Source organism: Peromyscus eremicus, chromosome 7 (genome assembly GCF_949786415.1).
Source record: "Peromyscus eremicus chromosome 7, PerEre_H2_v1, whole genome shotgun sequence".
In the NCBI taxonomy this organism is placed as follows: Eukaryota; Metazoa; Chordata; class Mammalia; order Rodentia; family Cricetidae; genus Peromyscus; species Peromyscus eremicus.
Genome location: NC_081422.1, coordinates 93,202,708 through 93,227,768, shown reverse-complemented (window position 1 = coordinate 93,227,768; position 25,061 = coordinate 93,202,708). Strand labels below are relative to the sequence as shown.

At 43.4% G+C, this 25,061-nt stretch overlaps 1 protein-coding gene across 1 annotated transcript; it reads left to right on the top strand.

The window, feature by feature from the left end:
- Positions 1-341: 341 nt before the first annotated feature.
- LOC131915676 (coxsackievirus and adenovirus receptor-like) lies at positions 342-24,102 on the top strand. The gene is made up of 7 exons (XM_059269079.1): positions 342-530; positions 5,302-5,503; positions 14,947-15,116; positions 16,866-17,070; positions 20,363-20,532; positions 22,780-22,984; positions 24,050-24,102. Exons 1-7 carry the CDS (start codon positions 342-344, stop codon positions 24,100-24,102), a joined length of 1,194 nt encoding a protein of 397 aa, XP_059125062.1.
- The last annotated feature ends 959 nt before the right edge of the window (positions 24,103-25,061 follow it).

Genomic DNA, 25,061 nt, shown 5'->3' with positions numbered 1-25,061 from the left:
GTTTGCAAGAAATAGTGGACAGTGAAAGTGTTTGTACAAGGAGTGTGCCCTGCCAACAGTATCCCTGGGGAGCCTAGGGCTCTTTGGCTAGTATTAATCCATTTATAGACAAAACTGACTCCCCAGAAGCTTTGACTAGTTCCCTTGTCTACATCTGTTGATACGAGTGAGCACTTGCTAGCAGAAGCTTGTGTCTGTACAACACTGGGAATTGAGTAGTGCTCTTAAGGAGTCATATAGGCCACAGTCATTCCACTTTCATGAAAGCACAAAGTAAAACTGCATCCTTCCAAGTCCAGGTCTTACCCACATCTCCTGAGTGACAGCAGATGCTCAGTGTCATGCACATGTTTCTCTCTCCAGATATCACAGGAAGTTTGAGCATCACTACTCCAGAGCAGACAATTCAGGAAGCCCAAGGGGAAACTGTCCACCTGCCCTGCATATTCACTCTTAACCCTGAGGACCAAGGACCACTGGACATCGAGTGGCTTCGGCTTTCAGGACCTAATGAGGCGAGGGACCATGTGGTGAGTGTGCCCTGTGCCTGCTCACTTTCACGAGATAAATTTGGTGTTATGGCTGCAAGCCCCACTGCCCAGGCTTGTGAACACATATAGAATAATCCAAGATTTTGTAAGTATTGTAGAATATTATTTTAAGGTATGCTAATTTTTTTTTTTTTATTTTGGATTTAACTCTGTGAAGCTATGTTACCGTGCCTGGCTAGAACACCTGATGGTCTGTCTAATAAAGAGCTGAACGGCCAATAGGGAGGCACAAGGAAAGATGGGTGGGGCTGGCAGGCGGAAAGAATTAATAGGAGAAATCTGGTAGGAGAGGATAAGGCGCAAGAGAACAAGAAGAGGAGGACACTAGGGGCCAGTCACCCAGCCACCCAGCCACCCAGCCACTGAGTAAGAGTGAAAGTAAGTTTACAGAAGTATGAAAAGGAAAAAGCCCAGAGGCAAACGGTAGATGGTATAATTTAAAGATAAGAAAATCTGGCTAGAAACAAGCCAAGCTAAGGCCAGGCAAACATAAGTAAGAATACATCTCGGTGTGTGATTTATTTGGGAGCTGGGTGGTGGGCCTCCCAAAAGAGTAATGAGTAATAAAACAACCAACAACACATAAGAGAAAGGGACCATCAGATTTCTTGAAGGCTTCAGGGGACAAAAGGAAGTTGTGGAAGTTCTGAGAGTCTGGACTCGAAAGTGTGTGACAGGAGGCGAGGAACAAGAGGGGTGTGCTGAGTTGACTGGACAGCAAGGGTGTGTGTGGAATGTGTGTGCCAGGGTCACTGGACTCTGTCAGAAGTGACAATCAGTGTCCTCTGTCTTTGTCACTCTAGTTTCCTTCCAGCTCACCATGTTGCCAGCCTGGTCTCACAGTCCAGGGCCCAGTCATCCTCCTCCTTCACCTTCCCCTCCTCACTTCTGGTCTATAAGTCGACCTCACTGCACCTGGCCCTGGTAGGATTTTAGATTTACATGGGGCTCCTACAACCAGCAAAGCGGTCACAAGATGTACACAGTATGATGATCGTCTACATTACCACAGTCTGTTCTCCTCATTGCAAGTTAATTCTTATAGCTAATTTCTTGAAAAGCAAAGGAAAAGCTGAGCATGGTGGCACCTGCCTGCAAGCCTTCTCTATGCAGGTAGGCTGAGGCAGGAGGATTGAGTTTGAGGCCAGCTTGGGCTACACAGCAAATTCTATGTCAGCCTGAGCTGCACAGTAAAACCCCCTAGCAAGTAAGCAAACAAACAAGCAAAAATTAACGTCTCTAAAATATCAGTGTTAAACTATAGAAATCATGTAAAACATCACTGTGGAAGTTTTTCTAATCCAAGTGATCAGAGCCAAATGAAGAACACTGGAAAGTCAAAAATCGCTCCAAGGGGGCACACCTGATGGTCCTATCCATGTCCAAGTAGTGGTTCACACTTGTCTTTTGGATGGCTTAGTATTTTATTTTATTTAGAATGTTTTATATTAGCTTCATCTGGCACATTTACTTAAAAAACTAAGCCGTGTTGGACTGGACACTGATTGATTAGTGGGTAAGAGGGCTTGCTGTGCAGACCGGAACTCAGATCCCTCATACTCCTGTAGAAAGCTGTGCGTGGAAATGCATGCCTATAACAGGGCACTGGGATGGGGGGAGAGACAAGAGGATTGTGGAGACCTGCTGGTTCCTGTGTCAGCTGCTTCAATGAAGACCTTGTTGTGCTGACTAGTTTTATGTCAACTTGATACAACTAGAGTCATTCATTGGAGAGGAGGGAATCCCAATTTAGAAAATGTCTCCATAAGATCAGGCGTGGGCAAGCCTGTAGGGCATTTTTTTTTTTTAAAGATTTATTTATTTGTTATGTATACAGCATGTATGACTGCAGACCAGAAGAGGGCACCAGATCTCATTACAGATGGCTGTGAGCCACCATGTGGTTGCTGGGAATTGAACTCAGGACCTCTGAAAGAGCAGCCAGTGCTCTTAACCTCTGAGCCATCTCTCCAGCCCGCATTTTCTTAACTAGTGATTGATGGAGGAGGGCTCAGCTCACGGTGGTGGTGTCATCCCAGGGCTGGTGGTTCTGGGTTCTATAAGAAAGCAAGCTGAGCAAGCCACAGGGAGCAAGCCTGTAAGCAGCTCCCCTCCACAGCTCTGCATCAGCTCCTGCCCTCTTTGAGTTCCTGTCCTGACTTCCTTCAATGATGAACAGTGATGATGAAACACAATCCAAATAGACCCTTTCTTCCCAGCTTGCTTTTGGTCATGATGTTTATCACAGCGGTAGTAACTATAACTAAAACACTTGTCTCAAGGGAATACGGTGGGTCATGATAGCGATGGAAACCCATGGCTGTCTGCTTGCCTCTACAGACCCTCAGGTCCATATAACCACACACACACACACACACACACACACACACACACTCCCCGCACAAATGAAAATAAAGTATTTAGGACAAAAAGTGATGTTAATAAATTAGCCCAGGGAAAGGAAACACATGAAAATATAGTAATAATTATTGCATATATATTTTGGAGTGTGTGTGTGCCCCATGTAGGGTTTTCCAACAGAGGCCAGATAAAGAGTCAGGACTTCCTAGGGCTGGAGTTACAAGCTGTTGTGAGCCCTCCAACGTGGATACTAAGAATGGAACTTGGTTCCCCTGGATGACCAGCAAATGCCCTTAAGGTCTGAGCTATCTCTTGAGTGACCTAATAACTAATTCAGGAAAGAGACTTTAGTTTTGCTCACGGTTCATAGAGAAGCAGGCATTTCAGTTCTGAAAATCACATTCTTCTGGTTCGGGGTTAATCAGGGCAGTCAGGCAATTTCCTCAGTTTGTTCAAGTCGTCATGACAATCGTTGAGGCGATTTCCCGGCTTGTGAATGGCTTGTCTTCTCCTCCCAGGATGCACTTCTTCTATGTCTTCTGCTACCCAAACTCCTTGCTTTCTCCCTATTCATGAGAACGAGGACCCAATGCCCTCTGTGCACTGGGCCACACTCCTGTTTTGCTCTCCCCATCCCTCCTTCCCTGTGTTCTATGCATCCTCAGTACCAGCTTCCACCCCAGGTCCTGCTACTCCCTGTTCTCCCTCGTCAGGGCCATGCCATCCCATCATGGTGGCTGTGTGGGTAGATGCTGGGGTGGACAAGGGTGATGAGCATGCATCGCCAGTGTTACTGGCTGACACTCAAGGGTTGAGTGGAGAGGGTGTGGCGAGAAAATGGCACAAAAGACACAGCAGCTCCTCAGGGGAGCCAGCTGTGGACCTCTAACTGCTGCTTTTATGTGCTTAGCTTCCGAGATGTGGAGGAAGATATGAAAGGAGAGCTCCAGGGAGAGCATCAGCAGGCTAGGGGACCCAAAATACAGAAAAGGACAGTTGTCTCTCTGCTCAATAGGTTTCCACAGAACCCACCTGGAAAAGCATCTTCCCGATGCCAATTACTCTGATTGCACTGCCCATCACCAGAGTTAAACGTTTAGCTGGAAGGCGCCTAGTCCAGCAGTGTTCACTCCTGGTAATTATGAGCTGGGCACTGCTGTTACAGGTCTTATGTGTCTACAGTGAGGAACTTCATTGGCAATGTGAAAATTAGAATATACGTTAAACCAATTTTAGAAATTATCAAGGTGATTACTCCAATTCTTTCCCAACTCAAATTTAACCCAGAGTCTGTTGCCTTCTACATCTACCTGCCGCTGTTGCCCTCAAAGCCTGTAACAGTGAAACCCTGGAAGGCATTGGCATTAGGGTCATGCTTTAGACATAGGAGTTCTGGGGAAGGCTGATTTTTCTATTTGCTTGTTTTTAAACTTTCTACAACTGTCTAAAGCAGTTGTTTTGTTATTTTTTCATATTGGCATTTATGAATTGTAAGTGCCTAAGCAGTATTTTCTAAGATTGGTTCTTTTTTATCTTTCTACATATGTTTTGCCCCAGGAGTGTCTATTGCACCATTTGTGTGCATGGCCTTCAAAGGCCAGAAGAAGACACTGGATCCAATGGAACTGGAGTTACAGATGGTTGTCAGCCACCATGTGGGTGCTGGGAATTGAACCTGGGTCCTCTGGAAGACCTCTGAGCCATCTCTCCACCTGGCGGTAATTTTTTTTTTTTAATTTTAGTGTATTAAGACAATGGTTCACTCTATAATTCAGGCTGGACTGGAGCTTCTTATGTTGGTCTTGAACTCGTGATCAGTCCTCAGTATTCCTAGTTACTGGAACGACAGGTGTGTCCCATCGTGCCTGGCTTCCACTTTTGTATCAAGACAGAAAGAACTTTTTCTTTTTATTAGATCCCACAGGTAAACTATGGTCAGCCTTCTTCTGAAGCAAAGGAGTGGTACATTGTTGTTTGTATTTGGTGATGTACCACAGCGACAAACAAGGATGTGTTCCTGTCCAACCTCACCAGCCATTCCCCATCAGGCTGCGCTATTTACCAACATGTCGAGCCTCCGGTTCTCCATTTAAAATAGGAGTGTGGGGCTACAAGGACCACCATGTGGATGATGCATTTCTACTTGGTCAGTTTGTGCTCTGAGTAGGTTTTCTCACCCTGCCTACCCCACCTCTCTTGCTCATGCTTCTCCTCCCTGTGTCCATTCTTTCTCCTTCCTTTCTTTTTCCTTCCTCCCTCCCTCCCTTCCAATCTTTCTATTTTTTGATTCGATGGCAGCATGGTATGTACAGAGCGTTAATGAAATAAGTTTTGGTTTATTTTGTTTTCTGTTGGCTAATTTTCCCCTTCTGTTTTGGATTTATTTTAGATAATTTTGTATGCTGTAGATAAAATTTATTCTTACTACTACGACCTGAAAGGACGAATACATTTTACAACTAATGATATTGTGTCTGGTGACGCGTCCATAAAAATAAGAAATGTTCGGCCTTCAGACAGTGGCACCTATCAGTGCAAAGTGAAAAAAGCCCCTGGTGTTGCCAAGACAACCATCCAGCTGACAGTTGTTGGTAAGTTACTGTTGGTAGGCTGGCTTCTCAGTAACAGGGTGAAATATCACAGTACTAAAGTCACAGCATTAAAGTAAGACAAACATGGCTTGTACACGTGATTGTATTTATTTTTGATATGCTAGGAGTGGAATATGGGGCCTCTTGCTTACTAGAGAAGGGCTCTGCCACTGAGCCACACCCCTAGCCTAGAGTAATAATGTTAAACTTTTAAAGTATCCCTAATGTCCTCACACAGCATAAAATAAGCTATCACATTTTTGCATAAGAAAAATAAGTCAGGAGGTGGTAGCACATGCCTTTAATCCCAGCACTCAGGAGGCAGAGGCAGGTGGATCTACATAGTGAGTTCAAGGCCAGCCTGGTCTACAAAGTGAGTTCGGGGACAGACATGGCTGTTACACAGAGAAAGCCTGTCTCAAAAAACCAAAGGGGGGGGGGAAGATAGATAAGAAGCGGCTGCTTTTTTTTTTTTTTTTTTTTTTTTTTTTTACAAAATTCCTGGAGATTTTCAAAATAAACTAAGTTTAGTTGTGTGAGGAAGAACCCCAAGCCTAGACTCAGGAGAATGCACTGTTGTCACTAGGGCTGTTGTTATGGACCTAGGTTTCTGCGTTTGCCCTGAGGATTCAGTAAGTTTCTGCATTTCCTCGGGCCTCAGTCTACTCTATGTGCATTGAAACATGGAGTACAAAAAGCTTTACTCGTCACCGCACCTGTCAGAGTCACCCCCCAGAGCTGCGTGTGAGCACTCTGAGCTTTGCTTTCACGGCACAAAGACAAGTGAGGTTTCTATGGCAAAGAGCTGCGTGTTTAGGATGCTGGGGATAGAATAGTGTGTGTGTGTGTGTGTGTGTTATATATGTGAGTGTATGAGTGTTTGTGTATGTATGTGAGTGTATTGTGGGGCGTTTACCCACCCACCCCCCAGTTCCCCAGAGTTTTCTTGAGTGCAAGCAGCAGGAAATATTAGATAGAAGGATTTACTGCAGAGAATCTTGCGGAGATAAACAGATAGAAAATAAAGGATAGCCTCGAGAGGGCCTGGAACCTTTTCCAACGGGCTCCGACTGTCTCTGCCACAGGGTTTTTATAGAGATGCCAAGGGATGGAGCAAAAGACCTCCTCCCCCAGCACAGCCAAGTGCAGACCATCACAGACACCTGCTCTCAGGCCCGTGGTCCTAATCATCCTCTATGCGAACCTGCTGGGTAAAGCCACAAGGAACCCAAGAACGGGCTCCCACAGGTCCCCCTTTCTTAATATATAAAAAATAACTATTAATGGCTTACAGCAATCTCCAAAGCTGTTACACCTCCCAATATGGGAGTAGAGGATGATAAAGATGGCATTTCTCTTTTGAATTAGGTCCAAAGTGACTACAGCAGTCTTACCTACCTCAAGCCCTTTCTAAACCAAAAACTCTTAAGGTGACTACAAACTTAAAGAATCCCTTAGCTTCATCATTACCATTAACAGGTTAACATAAATATTGCTATACATAGTCACAATTCTCTCAATCTTACAACTCAAAGCAAACTCTTAACAGAACCATTTGAATTAGCATATATGGTGCTATATACAGTTAACAATTTTCTCTGTCTTACAACTTTAACTCAATCATTTGAATTTTCTTGCTAACAGAACACAGGAAAAACTTCGATGTATTCACATCAAACTTAAATATTTCCTTAACTCCACAAAACCAGGGTGCATTAATATCAATAGGTTAAACTTAATTTCTGCAAACATAATTCAACCTTAATTCCACTCATAACTCCTCCTTTTCTTTATAATTTAAAACAAAATCTCAAACCTAGTTAGAGGAACCCAAACTCATACAATTCCTACAAACCCATATTGAAAAGCAATATTCTTAATCTAACTTTGAAAACTTAGCAAAACATCCAAAAGCAGTTTCTTAATAAAACTGTTTACACTTTAAAAGTAGTCTCTTAATATACCCCATTTGCATTTCTTACTAACAAAACATGACATTAATCCACTCAAACAACTTTTGAAATTAGGCTAAGGAATATTAACTCTCCCCCTTTTCTTATAATTTTTTAAGCAAAATCTCAAGCCTACTTATAAAACCCAAACTTTTGTTTAAACAGTTCCATTTTTAACACAAAACCAGTTCCATAAGTAATTCCATTTTTACATAAACAGTTCCACAAAACAATTCATGAATCACCAGTTAATAAAGCATATATGCATACACAAAACTGCATCTTGATTCTAGGTAGAAATAAATTTCTTCATTTAAACAGTTCCATTTTTAACCCAATTCCAGCAAACAGTTCCTAGGTCATTACTATGAATAAACTCAAAATTGTCCCATTGCAATGAAATCTCATGTTTACTTCATTTTCTTAAGTCTTAAAATTCAAATGATAAATTCTGGTACTAGCCTTCCAAATAAGAGAAATCCATAACCAAAATCTTTTTGTAATTTTATCTCATTTTAAGTTCAAAAAAAGTAAATTCCGATATCAGACTTTAACTACCAAATATGAAGAGATGTTTTACAACCAAAACTTTTTGCAGTTAACAATTTTAGTTCAAACAAGCATCTCTGCAACTTTTGTTCTCACAGACAGAGATCTTTTTAGGTACAGTAGTATTCTAAACCGCACCGTTTTTGATGTTAGCTCAGGTTTTTCTGTGTTGTGTCGATTTTCCACGGATCTCAGCTGCAGATGCCTTGTGCTGGTTCTGGCGTCCACCATTCTTAGCTTCTTAGCGGCTTCTGGAACTTTTGAAAACCGCTCAGACTGCCTGCTTTGCAGTCTGCTAGGACACTACTGTATCTCAGGTTTTATTCACCATATACATTAAGCATAGATTCACACTTAACATTTACACTTTTTAAACTCACATATAACATTTTTTGCCTTGCAAAGCATTTAGACTCACATTCAACATTTACATTTTACAAACTCACATATAACATTAATATCTACTTATTTATACTCCTTAAGGAAACTATAGAACTACTTTAGCAAATATATTTCTTATTACTTCTTATGCACTTATTTAAATTTACATTTACAACTAGCATCTTTACTTATTACAAGCTTATTACTACATGTCTTAAGACTACATTAGATACTTCTTGCAAGCTTATATTCTTAAAGGAACTCTATAGATCTATTTTACAAACTTATATAGGGCTACCATTAGCATATATTTAACTTAGCAAACACCTAAAGATTTCTTAACACAGATCTAACAAGAGAATTTTTACAAACTCACATATCTTATTTTCATCTTTTTCTACTTCTTACTCTTAATTATCACTATCTCTATTAGAAAGATTCTTAACTAGACAGGAAGTACGTACATCATTTCTAAAGTTTAGAGTTTATAGTCAGCTTTACTATAAAGCACTGGGATTTAGTGATTGTTATAGAATTGTGATAGTTGTTGCTAGGGGACTATAACCTTCCCAGGATGATGCCACACTCCAAAGTTGCCAGTTCTCTCAGCCATTCGGGAACCGGCAGGGATGCACTGTCAGCAGTAAATGGTTTTTAACTAGAGGCTGTCCCTTCACCCAAATTCATAATAGTTCCCCTAAGTGCTTCAATTCAGACAAACGTTTCTATTACAGCAGTACTTTTGGTTTGTTCTACCAAAAAACTTCTGAGGGTGAAATTACCATATTTAGCTGCTGTAAAGCTCTTCGCCAATACTGCACAGCTATTAGGTGTTATAAAGTATTTTTCTAAAGGAGCTATTAAAGCCAAAAGCAGCACAGCTCCAAACTCTATTTCCTCACTGTTTGCATTAACCAGTGACAAAACCTCAGAAACACTAATAGAGCCAATTTCATTCTGGTTCCTTTGTAGGAACATCATTGGAGCTGACCTTTTTTAGTTCCACGCGCGCCTTAGGAAACGCTCTGGTAACCACCGAGTTTCATTCTCCTCTTGTGAAAAAACACAAACATGTCCTCAACCCCATATTAACACAGGATCATTGGAACCCTTCCATAATCCTGAGCAGGGATCTTTCCATTTCGAATTACCCTCAGCTAAAGGACCAGGAAGATTGGAGTGAGCTCTAATATGGCCCACAAAGCATGGCAGCTTTCTTTTGTGGAATAGCGTCTTGAATTTGTTGAAACATTTTGATTTGATTGTTGTTAGTTCCAATATTTTCACCAAAACTGTTACTATTCAAAGGAGTCAAGAACATAGATGTTCTTTCATGAAACATATCCTTCATTAGCTTACTCTGAGAAAAAGCACTTCCAGGATTTAGTATTTTCACTTCATTAGCTTTAACTCCTGATATTAGCAGCTGTGATATTTAGCATTGATTTCTTAAAGGAACTTTCAGGTGAAGCAACTCTTTTGTAAGACAGCTAGATTGTCTGAAGTTTGTTTCCCATCTATAAAGCAGTCATTTCTTTTTGAATGCCTGTTTCCTTGTATCCTTATTAGATTTGCAAAGGAATTACTCATTGCAGGCAGTTTGTTCAAAAGGCAAAGAACTTTTAATTTCAACATAAGTTTCTTCATATCTAAGACAACATTCAGTGTATAAACTGCTTTCTCAAGGATTTTAAAGTGGCTTGTTTGCTCTTAAAGGTAGCTTTTTGTCATCCAACTACCGTAAAAACTTTGCACAGCTATTAGGGTAAATAAGGCAAACTGTAAAGCACCTAGTTCCGTATCCTTTCAATTTTTCACTGGAACTGACACTTAAACTCTTAGACGATTTTTCTCCTTATTCTTTTAAAAGCTGTATTTTAAGTTTACCATGAACGTATTTTCGAGCTGACAAGTGTTTCAGGGCAATGTCGCCATCTTTAGCGGAAAAACTACCTTTCCCAGAATGCATTTCCCTTATATTAGTCCATAATATCAGTCCCTTATATCATTTCCCTTATATCAGTCATTTCCCATAGTTCTTTTCGGGTCTGAGAGTCAACTGGTTCTTTTACTAGACTTGCTTACAAATTCTTGCCCGGGAGGTTTGAACAAAGTTTTTTGCTTTTGCAACGGGAGATTTGAACAAGCATTTTACATTTTCAGCTATGGCACATTGGGAGGTTTCTGGTCTCTCCTTCATTTGACACTGGCCCCCAAATCAGAACCGCACCTGCCTCGTTAGCGGGAATTGAGGCTGGCATTTCTGATAGCAACTTTCCTCGGGGCTTGTGTTTGTCTTAGCCAGTAAGTTAAAAACAAGATCATTTACAACAGCTTTTCCATAGCTCCTTCAGAGAGATTTTTCTCCCACTGATTTTATTCTCATTTTGTTTGTTCCTTCCCCCCCCCCCCCCCCCCGAGATGCAGAGCTTCAGGTATCTGTTTGTGTCTCTGTACCTCTGCTAGCTGCCTTTGGAAGTAGGGGCTTTTTTTCTCCACCCGAATCTGCCTCAAATTCTAGCAGCTTTTCACAGGTCATGTATTCTCTGGGGAGGAATATGTCCCTTCTGTTTCTTCGGAGTCTTTTTCCCAGACAGTTCCCAGTTTGGTCTCAGTTTATCCCCTCTACCCCAGAAACAGTTTCCAACACTACAGTGGTGGCTTTCCCTGCTACTGAAGGTAGGGGCTTTTTGTCCATTTGTTTTCTGGGTCTATGTGGTTTGCGTACAGACTGAAAATCTAACAAGGGAGGTTTTTGCCATCTCTAAACTCCCATTAGGACAGGTGTTTTTCCCTCAGGCTTTTCACCTGACCCAGTCCCCCAGTGGGTTGCATTTGCTTGTCTGGGTGCTCAAAGACAGAGCTTATGCCAGAGGCAATCACCCCTTAGGGCTACACTCCCTCATCTCAGGGAGTCAGTGGAAACAAAGCTTTTCTCAAAGAGGTGCTTTCTCTAACAGAAAAGAAAGCTTTACTCCTGGATAGTTCTGTTCTGCCCCAGACAGCGTTTGACTCCGCAGCACAACTGCTTCACACACAGTTTAGCTTTACTGTTTTCCCAGAGAGGTCCTTACTCTGATAGGAAAGCTTTTCTCAGATTTCTTTTTGCAGCTGTGGACCCATCAACCCGGGACTTGTAGGAAAGTGGACAACTGTGCTGTTCCTACCGACTTTAGCTTTGTTCGTTCATTAGCAATCTTCCCCTGGGTCCTGCACCTTCCTGCCTCAGCTCCGTGCTCCAGGAAGTTTACAACTGCAGGAACCCTAGTATCCCCGAAATGCACCCCAACTCAGAGACGCTGGCCAGTTGTCTCTGGGTTTTTGGTCAGAAGCGAGGATACAATGCTTCAGGGGATCTTTGCATTAGGACAATTAGGAGCACCTTTTCATTCTGAAACGCTCACTCAAAACCCTTGATGCCTCAGCTCTGCTGTAACTGAAAAGCTTGGCTTTTTTGCTTTTCCCACTAAAGTTTCCTGCCCTTTTGGGCTCTCTGTAGCTCTTTACCCACACTCTCCCAAGCGTTTCCCTCAGGGTACTCTGACCCACTGTCTTTTACTAGCTTGAAGAGACAGAGCTTAGAAGAGGTTTTTAGGAACTTGTCCCTGCCTCCTGTATTGCAGGGAGGATTTTTAAAGCTTGAAAGAGAACTTGGAGAGGTTTTGCTGTCTTCAGAGGTTTGTTGTTTTCCCTTAGAGCTAATCACAGGTGGTCCCCATACTAATATCTTCAGGTGATTCTAATTTTTGTCCTTCTGAGAGAGTGAGTTCTGAAAGGCTTTAGTTTTTAAGTTTGAGAGCTTTTGAGAAAGATTAAAGCTTTTTAGAGAGATTTCCCCCCCCCCCAAATTTTCTAAGAAAAGCTTTTAGTTTGAGAAAGATTTTTTTTTCCCCAAGAGAGAAAGACCAATTTTTCCCAAAACTTCCCAACTTTAAGCTTTGACTTCTTACACCCCCATTTTTGCCTCAGGGAGAAATTACTTTCTCCTGCCGCTTGGACTTAGCATTTCAGCTGTCCCCAGGTCAAAAGCTTCCATAGGAAACTTTTTCTTCCCCATAAGCTCAAAGAGCTTTTTTACTACCCGTAAAGCCCAAAGAAAGATTTTTCCCCCAGTTTGCGTTCATAGCCCCCAAAGTTAGAAAATTGAAGAGTTTTTCTGTCTAGTTGCCTTACTTATTTTTTTCTACAATATCTTACATTTCTAAGTTTTTCTTACACTATATTACTACCCTATACCTTATACTTATTTTTCACAGATAGAAATTGAGAAAGGGATAGAAGATAGAAAATTTTGACAGAAGAGAATTTCGCTGCAGCATCGGACATCCTTCTAGTCCGCTTTCCTTTTCTCTCGAGGATAAAACCCCTGCCTCTCAATAATATATAATATATATATTTTCCATAACACCGGCATGCCTTTCCACTGGCAGGGCTGACTCAGCACTTTCACCAAAAACTCTAATAAAACTATTATTTTCTTTTATCTTTAGTCCCTATTACTTTGTCTTTAGTCCCTGTTCATTTGTCTTTAGCCCCCCCCTTTTTTAATCCCCCCTTTTTTCTTTAGTCCCTTTTTTTTCTTTTTTCTTTAGTCCCTGTTCATGGTGCCATTCTGTGGGGCATTTACCCACCCCCCCCACCCCCAGTTCCCCAGAGTTTTCTTGAGTGCGAGCCCCAGGAAATATTAGATAGAAGGATTTATTGCAGATAATCTTGCAGAGATAAACAGATAGAAAATAAAGGATAGCCTCGAGAGGGCCTGGAACCTTTTCCAACGGGCTCCGACTGTCTCTGCCACAGGGTTTTTATAGAGACGCCAAGGGGTGGAGCAAAAGACCTCCTCCCCCAGCACAGCCAAGTGCAGACCATCTCAGACACCTGCACTCAGGCCCGTGGTCCTAATCATCCTCTATGCGGACCTGCTGGGTAAAGCCACGAGGAACCCGAGAATGGGCTCCCACAGTGTATGAGAGTGTGTATATGTGAGTGTGTGTGTTATGTATGTGAGTGTGTGTGTGTGTTATGTATGTGAGTGTGTATGTGTGTTATGTAGGAGAGTGTATATGTGTGTTATGTATGTGTGTATGAGTGTGTGTGTATGTATGTGAGTGTATGAGAGTGTGTATATGTGAGTATGTGTGCTATGTATGTGAGTGTGTGTGTTATGTATGTGTGTATGTGTGTTATATATGTGAGTGTGTATGTGTGTTATGTATGTGAGTGTGTGTGTTATGTATGTGTGTATGTGTGTTATGTATGTGAGTGTGTATGTGTGTTATGAATGTGAGTGTGTATGTGTGTTATGTATGTGAGTGTGTGTGTGTGTGTGGGGGGTGGTTCTCCAGCTCAGGTGGCCAGGCTTACATGCAAGCTCCTTTACCTCCTGAACCACCGTGCCTGCCTTAAATGCAAGTGTTACAGAATACAAATCTTAGAATAAGTTGTGAAAGTTTAAAATGCCTTCTCAAAACCACTAAAACAAATGTGGTTAACCTTTTTAGAAAGGAACTAGGAGGATGGCGTAAGAAATATCTTAAACATAATTCCTAGGCCAGTCACTTAGTGGATTTATACATGGGCAGGGTTGGAATGAGACAGTCCGCCACAGGCTCAGTCTAGCTCCCAGTCGTGGCACTATCTGGGTAGGTGTAGGAGGTGTGGACTTGTTGGAGGAAGTATGCCATTGAGGGCAGATTTGAAGATTTGAAAGCACCACATTAGTCATAATGCTTCCTGCTTCCTGTCCTATGTGAGCTCCCAGCGTGCTGCACCAGCTGCCAATGCATGTTGCCATGACAGCCATTCTCCTGAGATGGTGATGAACTCTTCTCCTTCGGAACTGTGAACCCAAATAAGCACTTCCTTCTACAAATTGCCTTGGTCATGGTGTCTTACCAAAACAGTAGAAAAGAACCTAATACTGCATATATGAAACTTGACAGTGTTTCTTTAGAAATTGTCCTCATCAGAATTTGTTGTTTAGAAATAATTTTAACCATTCGGGGCTCAGAATGTAGCCCATTGTAGACCGCTTGCCTAATATAAATAGGCCTTGGCTTCAGTCCTCAGTACCACTGCCACCAGAACAAAGTACAAATAAAAATGATCAGATTTCATAAAAAAATTTAGAATTAAAGACAATTTGGCAGAAAATGCATCAAAATTTATCCATATGTCCTGCCCACAGAGTCCCCGGGGAGCCTGTGACACTGTGGCTAGCATGAATCAATCTGGCCTTCCATTTATAGACAAAACTGACCCCCCAGAATCTCTGACTAATTTCCTTGTCTACATCTGCTGGGAAGGGCGAGCACTTGCTAGCAGAAGCTTGTGTCTGTACAACACTGGGAAGTGAGTGGTGCTCTAGGGGAGTCATATAGGATGATGTAATGTCCACAGGTGCTCCACTTTCATGAAGAGCATCCCTGGGTGGGAACTGCATCCTTCTAGGTCCAGGTCTCACCCACAACTTCTCATGCTGTCTCCTGATTGGCTTCTGCCTGGAGCCGGCCAGTGAGTGACAGCAGATGCTCAGTGTCATGCACAGGTTTCTCTCTCCAGAGTTCATTGGGAATGTGAGCATCACAACTCCAGAGCAGACAGTTCAGGAAGCCCAAGGGGAAACTGTTCATCTGCCCTGCACATTCACCTTTATCTCCAAGGACCAAGGACCACTGGACATTGAGTGGTTTCGGCTTTCAGGACCCAATAATGAAGTGGTGGACCGTGTGGTGAGTGTGCCCTGTGCCTGCTCACTCTTAGTAGGCAGATGTGGTATCATGGCTGGAAGCCCACTGCCCAGTGCTGTGGGATGTTCTGTATGGCAAATGTGTTGCTCTGATTGGTCAATAAATAAAACACTGATTGGCCATTGGCTAGGCAGGAAGTATAGGCAGGACTAACAGAGAGGAGAAAAGAAAGAACAGGAAGGCAGAAGGAGTAAGTGCCAGCCGCCACCAGGACAAGCAGCATGTGAAGATGCCGGTAAGCCACGAGCCACATGGCAAGGTATAGATTTATGGAAATGGATTAATTTAAGCTATAAGAACAGTTAGCAAGAAGCCTGCTACAGCCATACAGTTTGTAAGCAATATAAGTCTCTGTGTTTACTTGGTTGGGTCTGAGCGGCTGTGGGACTGGCAGGTGACAAGGATTTGTCCTGACTGTGGGCAAGGCAGGAAAACTCTAGCTACAGCCCAGGCTTGTGAATGTAGATAGAATGGCCCAGGATTTCAGAAGATGAAGGGACCATCAGATTTCTTGAAGGCTTCAGGGGACAAAAGGAAGTTGTGGAAGTTCTGAGAACCTGGACTTCAAAGTATGTGACAGGAGGCAAGGATCAAGAGTGGTGTGCTGAGTTGACTGGACAGCAAGGGTGTGTGTGGAATGTGTGTGCCAGGGTCACTGGACTCTGTCAGAAGTGACAATCAGTGTCCTCTGTCTTTGACTCTAGTGTCCTTTCAGCTCACCATGTTGCCAGCTTGGTCTCACAGTCCAGGGCCCAGTCATCCTTCTCCTTCACCCTCCCCTCCTCACTTCCGGTCTACAAGTGGACCTCACTGCACCTGGCCTTGGTAGGATTTTAGATTTACATGGGTTCCTACAACCAGCAAAGCGGTCACAAGATGTACACAGCATGATGATCGTCTACATTACCACAGTCTGTTCTCCTCATTGCAAATTAATTCTTACAGCTAATTTCTTGAAAAGCAAAGAAAAAGCTGAGCATGGTGGTACCTGCCTGCAACCCTTCTCTGTGTAAGTAGGCTGAGGCAGGAGGATTGAGAGATTGAAGCCAGCTTGGACTACATAGCAAATTCCAGGCCAGCCTGAGCTGCGCAGTAAGGACCTGTAACAAATAAAACAACAAACAAACAAAAATTTACAGCCTGTAAAATATCAGTGTTAAACTATGGAAATAAAATAAAATATTGCTGTAGAAGTTTTTCTAATCAAAGTGACCAGAGCCAAATGAAGAATGCTGGAAAGTCAAAGACAGATCCGAGGAGGAGGCACACCCAAAGATCCCAATCTCCAAGTATCACACTTGCCTTTGCGATGGTTCTTTCATATTTTGTTTTATCTCCAATGTCACCTATTAGCTTCATCACACACATTTTATCTCAGAAGTCAACACTGGGTTGGAGAGACGGCTTGGTGAGTAACAGTTCACGCACAAGGGCAAGGAAACCCCTAGCCTGGACCTGAACAGTTGTGTGTGGTAATTCAGGCTATTAGCTTCAACTTGTGAAGGGCAGAGGCAGGAGGATGGCTGGGCCTTTCTGGCTGCTAGCCTATGTCCAGGTTCAGTTTGAGACCCTACTTCAGCGGAGTAAGAGAGAATCTAGAGCAAGGCACCCAGTGGTTCCCGAACCTCAGTGCCTCGTACGCAGGTAACTACACCCATGCACACAAGTACACTCCTCACTTGTTTTTGTTTTAGTTAGTTTAATTTTTCTTCCCTTTTTATTTTCTTTCAGGTTATTTTATATTCTGCAGACAAAGTTTGTGATGACTTCTATCCAGACCTAAAAGGACGAGTACATTTCACCAGTAATGACATCAGGTCTGGGGATGCATCCATAAATATAACAAACGCCCAGCCATCGGATGCTGGCACCTATCAGTGCAGAGTGAAAAAACATCCCGGCATTGTCAACAGAAACATTCAGCTGGCTGTCACTGGTAAGTTTCTGTTGGGAGCGATGGGTGTCATAGAAACAGGGTGAGTGCTCACCGCGCCACAGTCACAGTGATTTATAAAATAAAGCTTTGATTCTAGAGTAGTAATTTTACTGATTTTTTGCTATGTTAGGGGTGAAACCCAGGGCTCATGCTTCCTAGGGAAGGACTCTGACACTGAGCCACACCCCTAGCTCTAGAATAATAATTTTAAACTTTGGAGTATTTCTAATGTTCTCCGTTGTGTGAAACAAAGTGAATACTTTCTTTTCTTTTGCGAAAGAAGAGAGTTACTTCTTTTTGTTGTTGTTACTTTATTTTATTTTTCTGTTTTTCTATTTTATTTCACTCGTAAATGAGTGTTTTGCCTGCATGTATGTCTGGAAGCCAGAAAAGGGTGATGGGTCCCCTGCAACTGGAGTTACAGACCTTTGTGAGCCACCATGTGGATGCTGGGAATTGAACCTGGGTCCTCCAGAAGAGCGGCCAGTGCTCTTAACCATTGAGCCATCTCTCCCGCCATTTGGTTTCTGTCTTTTGAGACCAGGTTCCACATTGCATTCCTGGATGGCCTGGATCTTTCTGTATAGACCATGATGGCCGCAAACTAACAGAGGTATGCTTGCACTGCCTTTCAAGTGCTGGATTTAAAGGCATACAGCAATATGCCCAGCCTGTGACAAACTTGGTAAAATTCATCGACAATTCAAAAAATAAGTGAAGTATTTTTTTTTCCTCAAGAATTTCATACATGCATAGAATCTATTTTTATAAAATCTACCCCTAGTTGGTGCCTCCAATTCCTCCCCTATCCCTCCCATCCTCCTCAGTTTTCTTTTCAACTTCTAGCTGTCTCTCTCTCCCTCTCTTTGACCCTCCCGTCCCGCTACCAAGTCATTCAGTACAGCCTTCTGTGTATGGGCTGTGGATCATCTGCTGGAGTACGGGCAGCCTCTCAGAGCCTCCATCGCTGAAGAAAACAGCCTCTGTCTCCCCAAGCAGCCATCAATTCCAGTGCTCCTCAGAGGTGCATGTCATAAGTGCCCCACACCCGTCCATGCTGGGATTCGTCCTGGCTTGACTTTGTGCAGGGCTTCTCTAAGCAGGTCCTCCTTAGTTGTTTGAACACAGTTATAATCATTCTTTGGATTCTTCGTCTGCAGGATCTTATTGGCTTTTCTGATTGGAGTTCTTTGTTTGTTTGTTTGTTTGTTTGTTTGTTTCTAGACAGGGTTTCTCTGTGTAGTTTTGTGCCTTTCCTGGAACTCACTTTGTAGACCAGGCTGGCCTCCAACTCACAGAGATCTGCCTGCCTCTGCCTCCCAGTGCTGGGAATAAAGGCATGCGCCACAACCACCCCGCAATTGGAGTTCTTATAAGGGGATTAATAATTGGGGGTAGGGGAACATGTTTGTTTATTTTTCATGTTACTTTTCATTCTGTATTGGAACATGTGCACTAGAAGTAGTTTGTTAGCTGCCCCCCCATATCTCTCTCTCTCTCTCTCTCTCTCTCTCTCTCTCTCTCTCTCTCTCTCTCTCTCTCTCTCTCAGGAGAGGATTAAGTTGTAAAAGGGTTGAAACATTGTTTTCTTTTGTGGAACTTGTATCAAGGGCTATAGTTTCTCTTTCTATTCTTTCGAGACCTACTACTGTCTGTGTGAGCAGACACTGTCCAGTGTCCACACCCCACTGCTGCTGTCTGTGTGAGCAGACCCTGTCCAATGTGCACATCCCACTGCTACTGTCTGTGTGAGCAGACACTGTCCAATGTCCACACTCTACCGCTACTGTCTGTGTGAGCACACACTGTCCAAGGTCCACACGCCCACTTCTGCTACCTTCTTCATGACTTTCTAGGTATAGTTCCACCTTTCATAAGCTCTGGTCAACAGAAGGTTGGGATAGGAGGTCCTGAGAGGCCAGGTGGCACATGGGAGGTACATGGCTCGGCACATGGGAGGTACATGGCTCGGCACATGGGAGGTATATGGCTCGGCACATGGGAGGTATATGGCTCTGCACATTTCTCTGACAGCCAGGATGGTCAAGAGTTTTGTTTTGTGAGAAAGAACCCCGAGCCTGGATTCAGGAGAGCTGTGTTGTTGTTCCTTTGAACCTTGTCTTCTGAGTTTGCCCTGAGAATTCAATAAATTTCTGCATTTCCTCGGGCCTCAGTCTACTCTATGTGTATTGAAAAACATGGAGTACAAAAAGCTTTACTTGTCATCACACCTGTTAGAGTCACCCCCTCAGAGCTGCGTGGGAGTGCTCTGAGCTTCACTTTCACGGCACAAAGACAAGTGAGGTTTCTATGGTGCAGAGCTGTGTGTTTAGGATGCTGGGGATAGAATAGTGTGTGTGTGTGTGTGTGTGTGTGTGTGTGTGTGTGTGTGTGTGTGAATGAGAGAGGGGCGTGAAAGAAAAGAGAGGAGAGAGAGAGAGGGAGAGAAAATAGAGGAGAGAGAGAGAGAGAGAGAGAGAGAGAGAGAGGCACCACAGCATGTGGGTGCAAGTAGATTTCAGAAGACGACGTTCAGGAGTTGACAGTTTCTTTCCTGAATCAAAGACTTTCAGGGATCAAACTCAGGTCATGAGCTTCCCTAACAAGCATTTTACCCACACAGCTTCACCCCAACTTTGTGGAAATTATTGTTTGTTTAGTGTTTAGATTATTGTACATCAAATAAAACAAAACAGAAAAGAATTTTCAACATCACACCTTGAATGTGGTCTAAATGGAAAGCTTTAAAAAATTGTGTTATGGCTAGAGCTGTGTCTCAGAGGTTTAGAGCACTGGCTGATCTTCCAGAGGACCAGAGTTTGATTCCCAGCACCCACATGGCTGCTCACAGCTGTCTGTGACTCCAGTCTCAAGTATTATATGCCTTCTCCTGGCCTTATGGGCACTGTACACGAAGTTCCCAGGGAGCCTGTGACACTGTGGCTAGCATGAATCAATCTGGCCTTGGCATTCGTAGGTAAAACTGACCCCCCAGAAGCTCTGGCTAAATCCCTTGTCTACATCTGCTGGGAAGGGCGAGCACTTGCTAGCAGAAGCTTGTGTCTGTACAACACTGGGAAGTGGGTGGTGCTCTAGGGGAGTCATATAGAATGAGGTAATGTCCACAGGCGTTCCACTTTCATGAAGGGCATCCCTGGGTGGGAACTGCATCCTTCTAGGTCCAGGTCTCACCCACAACTTCTCATGCTGTCTCCTGATTGGCTTCTGCCTGGAGCCGGCCAGTGAGTGACAGCAGATGCTCAGTGTCATGCACAGGTTTTTCTCTCTCTAGGTTCTACTGAAAGTGTGAACATCACTACTTCAGAGCAGACAATTCAGGAAGTCCAAGGGGAAACTGTCCATCTGCCCTGCATGTTCACTCCTAACCCTGAGGGCCAAGGACCACTATTCATTGACTGGATGCAGCTTACAGGCCCTGAAAATGAGGTGGTGAACCGCATGGTGAGTGTGCCCTGCGCCTGCTCACTCTCACTAGGCAGATGTGGTATCATAGTCAGAGTCCCTACTGCGTAGACTTATGGACCTGGGTAGAAAGACTTGGATTTCAGAAGAGGAAGGGGTCATCAGATTCCTTGAATGCATCAGGGACAAGAGGATGTTGTGGAAGTTCTGAAGATGTAGACTTGAACATCTGTGACAGCAGGCAAGGGACAGGAGAGGTGTGCTGAGTGGGCTGGGCAGCAAGGGTGTGTGTGCCAGAGTCAGTAGACTCTTGTCAGAAGTCAGGTTCTATGTCCTTTGTTTTTTATCATGATCAAGCTTCAGCCGCCATAGTTACTGGAACTACAGATATGTCCCATCATGCCTGGCTTCCAAATTGCATTAAGACAAAAAGCAATTTGTCTTTTTTGTTACATTTCACAGGCAAATTATGATAGCCTTCTTGAGGGGTAAAGGGTGGCCTGTTCTTATTTTGACTTGATTCTTTTACTACACCCTCTAGGGCAGCTCATAAACAAGAGACTACAGGAATGGAGAAGTATGTGGTCCTGTCCAGTGTCACTAAACCCTTCTCTAGTACTGGGCTGTGTTATTTAATCATGATCATGGTATTTAATCACATTGGACTCTGGGTTTTCCTTTTATAGTGGGAATATGGAACCCAAAGATTTGGCTCAGCACTTAAGAGCACTGGCAGCTCCTCTAGAGGACCTGGTTTCAGTTCCCAGCATCAACATGGCAGTTCACAACTGTTACTTCAGTTCCTAGTGACCCAGCATTCTCTATTGGCCTCTGAGTGCTGGTGTTGTAGAATAGTATTTTAACTAGGCAAAGATGTGTTACATTTGTTTATGCTGCAGAATATTACTTTAACTGTGTAAAGGTGTGTTACTTTCGTTTATGCTGCATTTGTTTAACAACGTAAGGATGTGTGTTTAGTTATGTAAAGATGTGTTGCATCTGTTTCACCTTGCCTGCCTAAGGCACCTGAATGGTCTAATAAAGAGCTGAATGGCCAGTAGCTAGACAGGAGAAAGGATAGGCAGGGCTGGCAGGAGAGAGAATAAACAGGAGGAGAAATCTAGGCTAGGAAGGAGAAGGGGAAGAAGAGGGAAGAAGGAGGAGAGAATGAGGGACATGCCTGGGGCAAGAAGCCAGGCAGATGCCAGCCAGCGAAGCTGTGCAAGTGAGATGTACAGAAGGAAGAGAGATTAAAAAACCCCAAGGCCAAAGGTAGATAAAGAGAAACAGGTTAAGTTAAAAGTGCTAGCCAGAAACTAGCCTAAGCTAGGCCAAGCATTCAAAACTAATAATGAGTCTCTGTGTCATGATTTGGGAGCTGGTTGGTGGCCCAAAAGTAAGTGCCACCACACCTGGCTCAACCTAAATATAATTTAAAACAATAAAAAAACAAAGCTTAAAATAATAATAAAAAAGAGGGTTGTGAGGCTACATCCCAGGCCCCACCAGCCCATTTCTACTTCATCATTCTGTGTTTTTAAGTATTGTAGGTTTCCTTATAATGTGTTCCTTTCTTTCTTTTCTTCTCCTTCCATCCTCTTCCTCTTCCTCTCCTTCTGCATATGTAATGTAGTGCATGTGTGTGCAGATACATCTGTATATGTGTGGGCACACATGTGGAAGCCAGAGGTTGAGGTCAGGTGTGATCTGCTATCTCTCTCCATCACGTTTGAGATGTGAGATATGGCCTCTCACTTGGAGCTCACCAATGGCTAGACTGACTGGCCAACAAGGGCCTAGGGTTGGCCCCCAACCCTGACTCTAGTGGTAGAGGCTTACAGAACTGTGAGGTCACATCTGGCTCTTACACTGGCAGTGGGGTCCTAACTCAGGTTCTTGTCCATCAAACAATCTCCTTACTAAGCCATCTCTCTACCCAGCTCTCTTCTTCCCTTTTTTTCTCTCTCTTTCTCTCCTTTCTATTTCTTTTTTAAAATTCTGTGATAACATGGTATATGCACAGCTTTAACAAAAGATGTTTTCAGTTTTATTTTTATGTGAGTCTCTGGCCTGTATGTTCATCTCTGCACCACGTACATGCCTAGTGCCTGTGGAGGCCAGAGAGGCTGTTTAGTCCCATGGATCTGAAGTTACAGGCCACTGTGAGCTGCCATGGGGGTGCTAAGACCCAGTCGTGGGTCCTCTGGAAAAGAACTACATGATTCTAACGCCAAGTCATTTCCTCAGCTCATGTTTGTTTTTCCTTCTGTTTTGGTTTTCTTTTAGTTTATCGTAAATTTAGCAGACAAAATTTACGATGACTTCTATCAAGATATGAAAGGACGTGTGAAATTTACAAGTAATGATACCAGGTCTGGTGACGCATCTATAAATATAACCAATATTCAGCTCTCTGATGCTGGCACCTATCAGTGTGGAGTGTTCTATGACCATGGTGCTGTCAAAAGGACCATTCAGCTGAGAGTTGTTGGTAAGTTACTGTTGTTGGTAGAAAGCGGTGGCTTACTAACCAGGTGAGAAATCGCAGTACTAAAATCAAGCATTTATGTGAAACACACTTACCTTTTACAGTAATAATTGTATGTATTCATTTTTTATATTGGAGAAGTGAAACCTGGACCTTGCTTGCTAGGAAATAGCTCTACTACTGAACCATAGTTCTAGCTCTAGAATTATAAGTAAACTTTGGAAGTAATTCTATTGTTCTCTCATAGCTTAAAACATAAAGCTCGTATGGCTTTAGATGAAAAAATAAGAACAACTAGCTTCTTTGTAAAATTCTTTATGATTTTCAAAATAAACGAAGTTTAGTTGTGTGAGGAAGAACCCCGAGCCTGGACTCAGGAGAATGCACTGTTGTCACTAGGGCTGTTGTTATGGACCTAGGCTTCTGCATTTGCCCTGAGGATTCAGTAAGTTTCTGCGTTTCCTCGGGCCTCAGTCTACTCTATGTGCATTGAAACATGGAGTACAAAAGCTTTACTCGTCACCGCGCCTGTCAGAGTCACCCCCCAGAGCTGCTCTGAGCTTCGCTTTCACGGCACAAAGACAAGTGAGGTTTCTATGGTGCAGAGCTGTGTGTTTAGGATGCTGGAGATAGAGCAGAAGAGAAAAACTGATGGACTGGAGAAGCCAGTCCACAACAGGCAGTGGTGTCACGTCCCTGGTCTCACTGTTTTTACCCTTAAAATGAGACAGGCTGGGACATGGTGAAGTTCTCTCACTGTTTTCCGGGCTGCCAAGTGTCCTTTCTGTGGATCCTGTGGTAATGTGCCCAATCTCAATCCCCTCGAGTTCAGACATCGGAAAGGTGATAGTTCGCAGTACACTTGAGTGCCTTGTTGTAGCAGGCCTTACACAGGTTGATGGTGTCTAGTGCTCTGTGATGGCAGCTCCCTGTCCTGCAACCTAAGGTCTCATGGCTTAGAAGATTCCTGGGGACATGTTTTGTAGGAATTTCTGGTTGTCTGGTACAACCTTAGAAGTGAACAGCCTATATACATGCCGATTGTTCCTTGATCCTTCGGTTTTATAGGCTCATCAAGGGGAGCGGTGAAGAAGGGTCACACGCGGGAGTCAGGCTCCTGAACACTGCTGTCTTTCAGAGCAGGAAGATCAGCACAGAGACCAGGAGAGAGAGGGCACACTGAGCACATCCACGGGCAGCGTCAGGGCTTGTCTCCTGTTGGCAGCAGCATTGAGTGCACACCCTGTTCAAAGGCACTCCGGCCCGAGTGCTGCCATTATAAATGAGTCCTACAGTGTGAAATAAGTGACCTAGCCTGAGTGGCTGTAGTTCTCTGTCAGGATCTCACTGCTCCAAACACTTCTTGGTATTCTTTGGTACACTTAATTGAATTTCTCTATCGGTTACTATTTCGTGTATATATTTTTATCACATTTGTTTGTGTGTGTGTGTGTGTGTGTGTGTGTGTGTGTGTGTGTGTGTGTGTGTATGTATGTTCATGTACCATGACGCATGCTGGAGGTCATAAGGTAACTTATAGGAATTGGTTTCTCTTTCCACCATGTGTGTCCTGGGGATCAAACTCAGGGTGCCCAGCTTATCAACAAGTGTTTTATCCACTGGGCCAGTCCTGTTCATGTGTTCTAACAAGGACAGCCTATATTCTTTATAGTATGGCAAGATTTACGTGTTTTGTGTGTTTTCCCTGCATGTATGTGTGTGTCTGCACCACAGACATGATTAGTGCCCTCAGAGGTCAGAAGAAGGTGTCGGATCCTCACAACTGGAGTTATGGTTATAAGCCACTGTATGGGTCCTACGACTCAAACAGGGGTCATCTCTGGGACAAAAAAGCTCTTGAGCATCTCTAAAGTTCCAAGGATAGCATATAATTTTAACTGTACTATTGATTTTTTTTAAGGGTCCCCTGGCTGACCTTGAACTTGGATTCCTTCTGCGTCACCTCCCAAGTCTTGAGATTACATATTTGTATCTGTGAATGGTTTGCGTTGTTGAGGTTTTAAAAGTATTTCTAATTTTTATTAGCATGTATAAATTATACCTATTGTGCTCAGTTGCT

Bases quoted from the DNA above. Each gene is read 5' to 3' on its own strand.
- LOC131915676 (XM_059269079.1), top strand. From the start codon at position 342: ATGCACATGTTTCTCTCTCCAGATATCACAGGAAGTTTGAGCATCACT. The intron at 531-5,301 runs GTGAGTGTGCCC...GATTTATTTTAG, and splicing joins ATGAGGCGAGGGACCATGTG to ATAATTTTGTATGCTGTAGA. The intron at 22,985-24,049 runs GTAAGTTACTGT...TCGGTTTTATAG, and splicing joins CATTCAGCTGAGAGTTGTTG to GCTCATCAAGGGGAGCGGTG.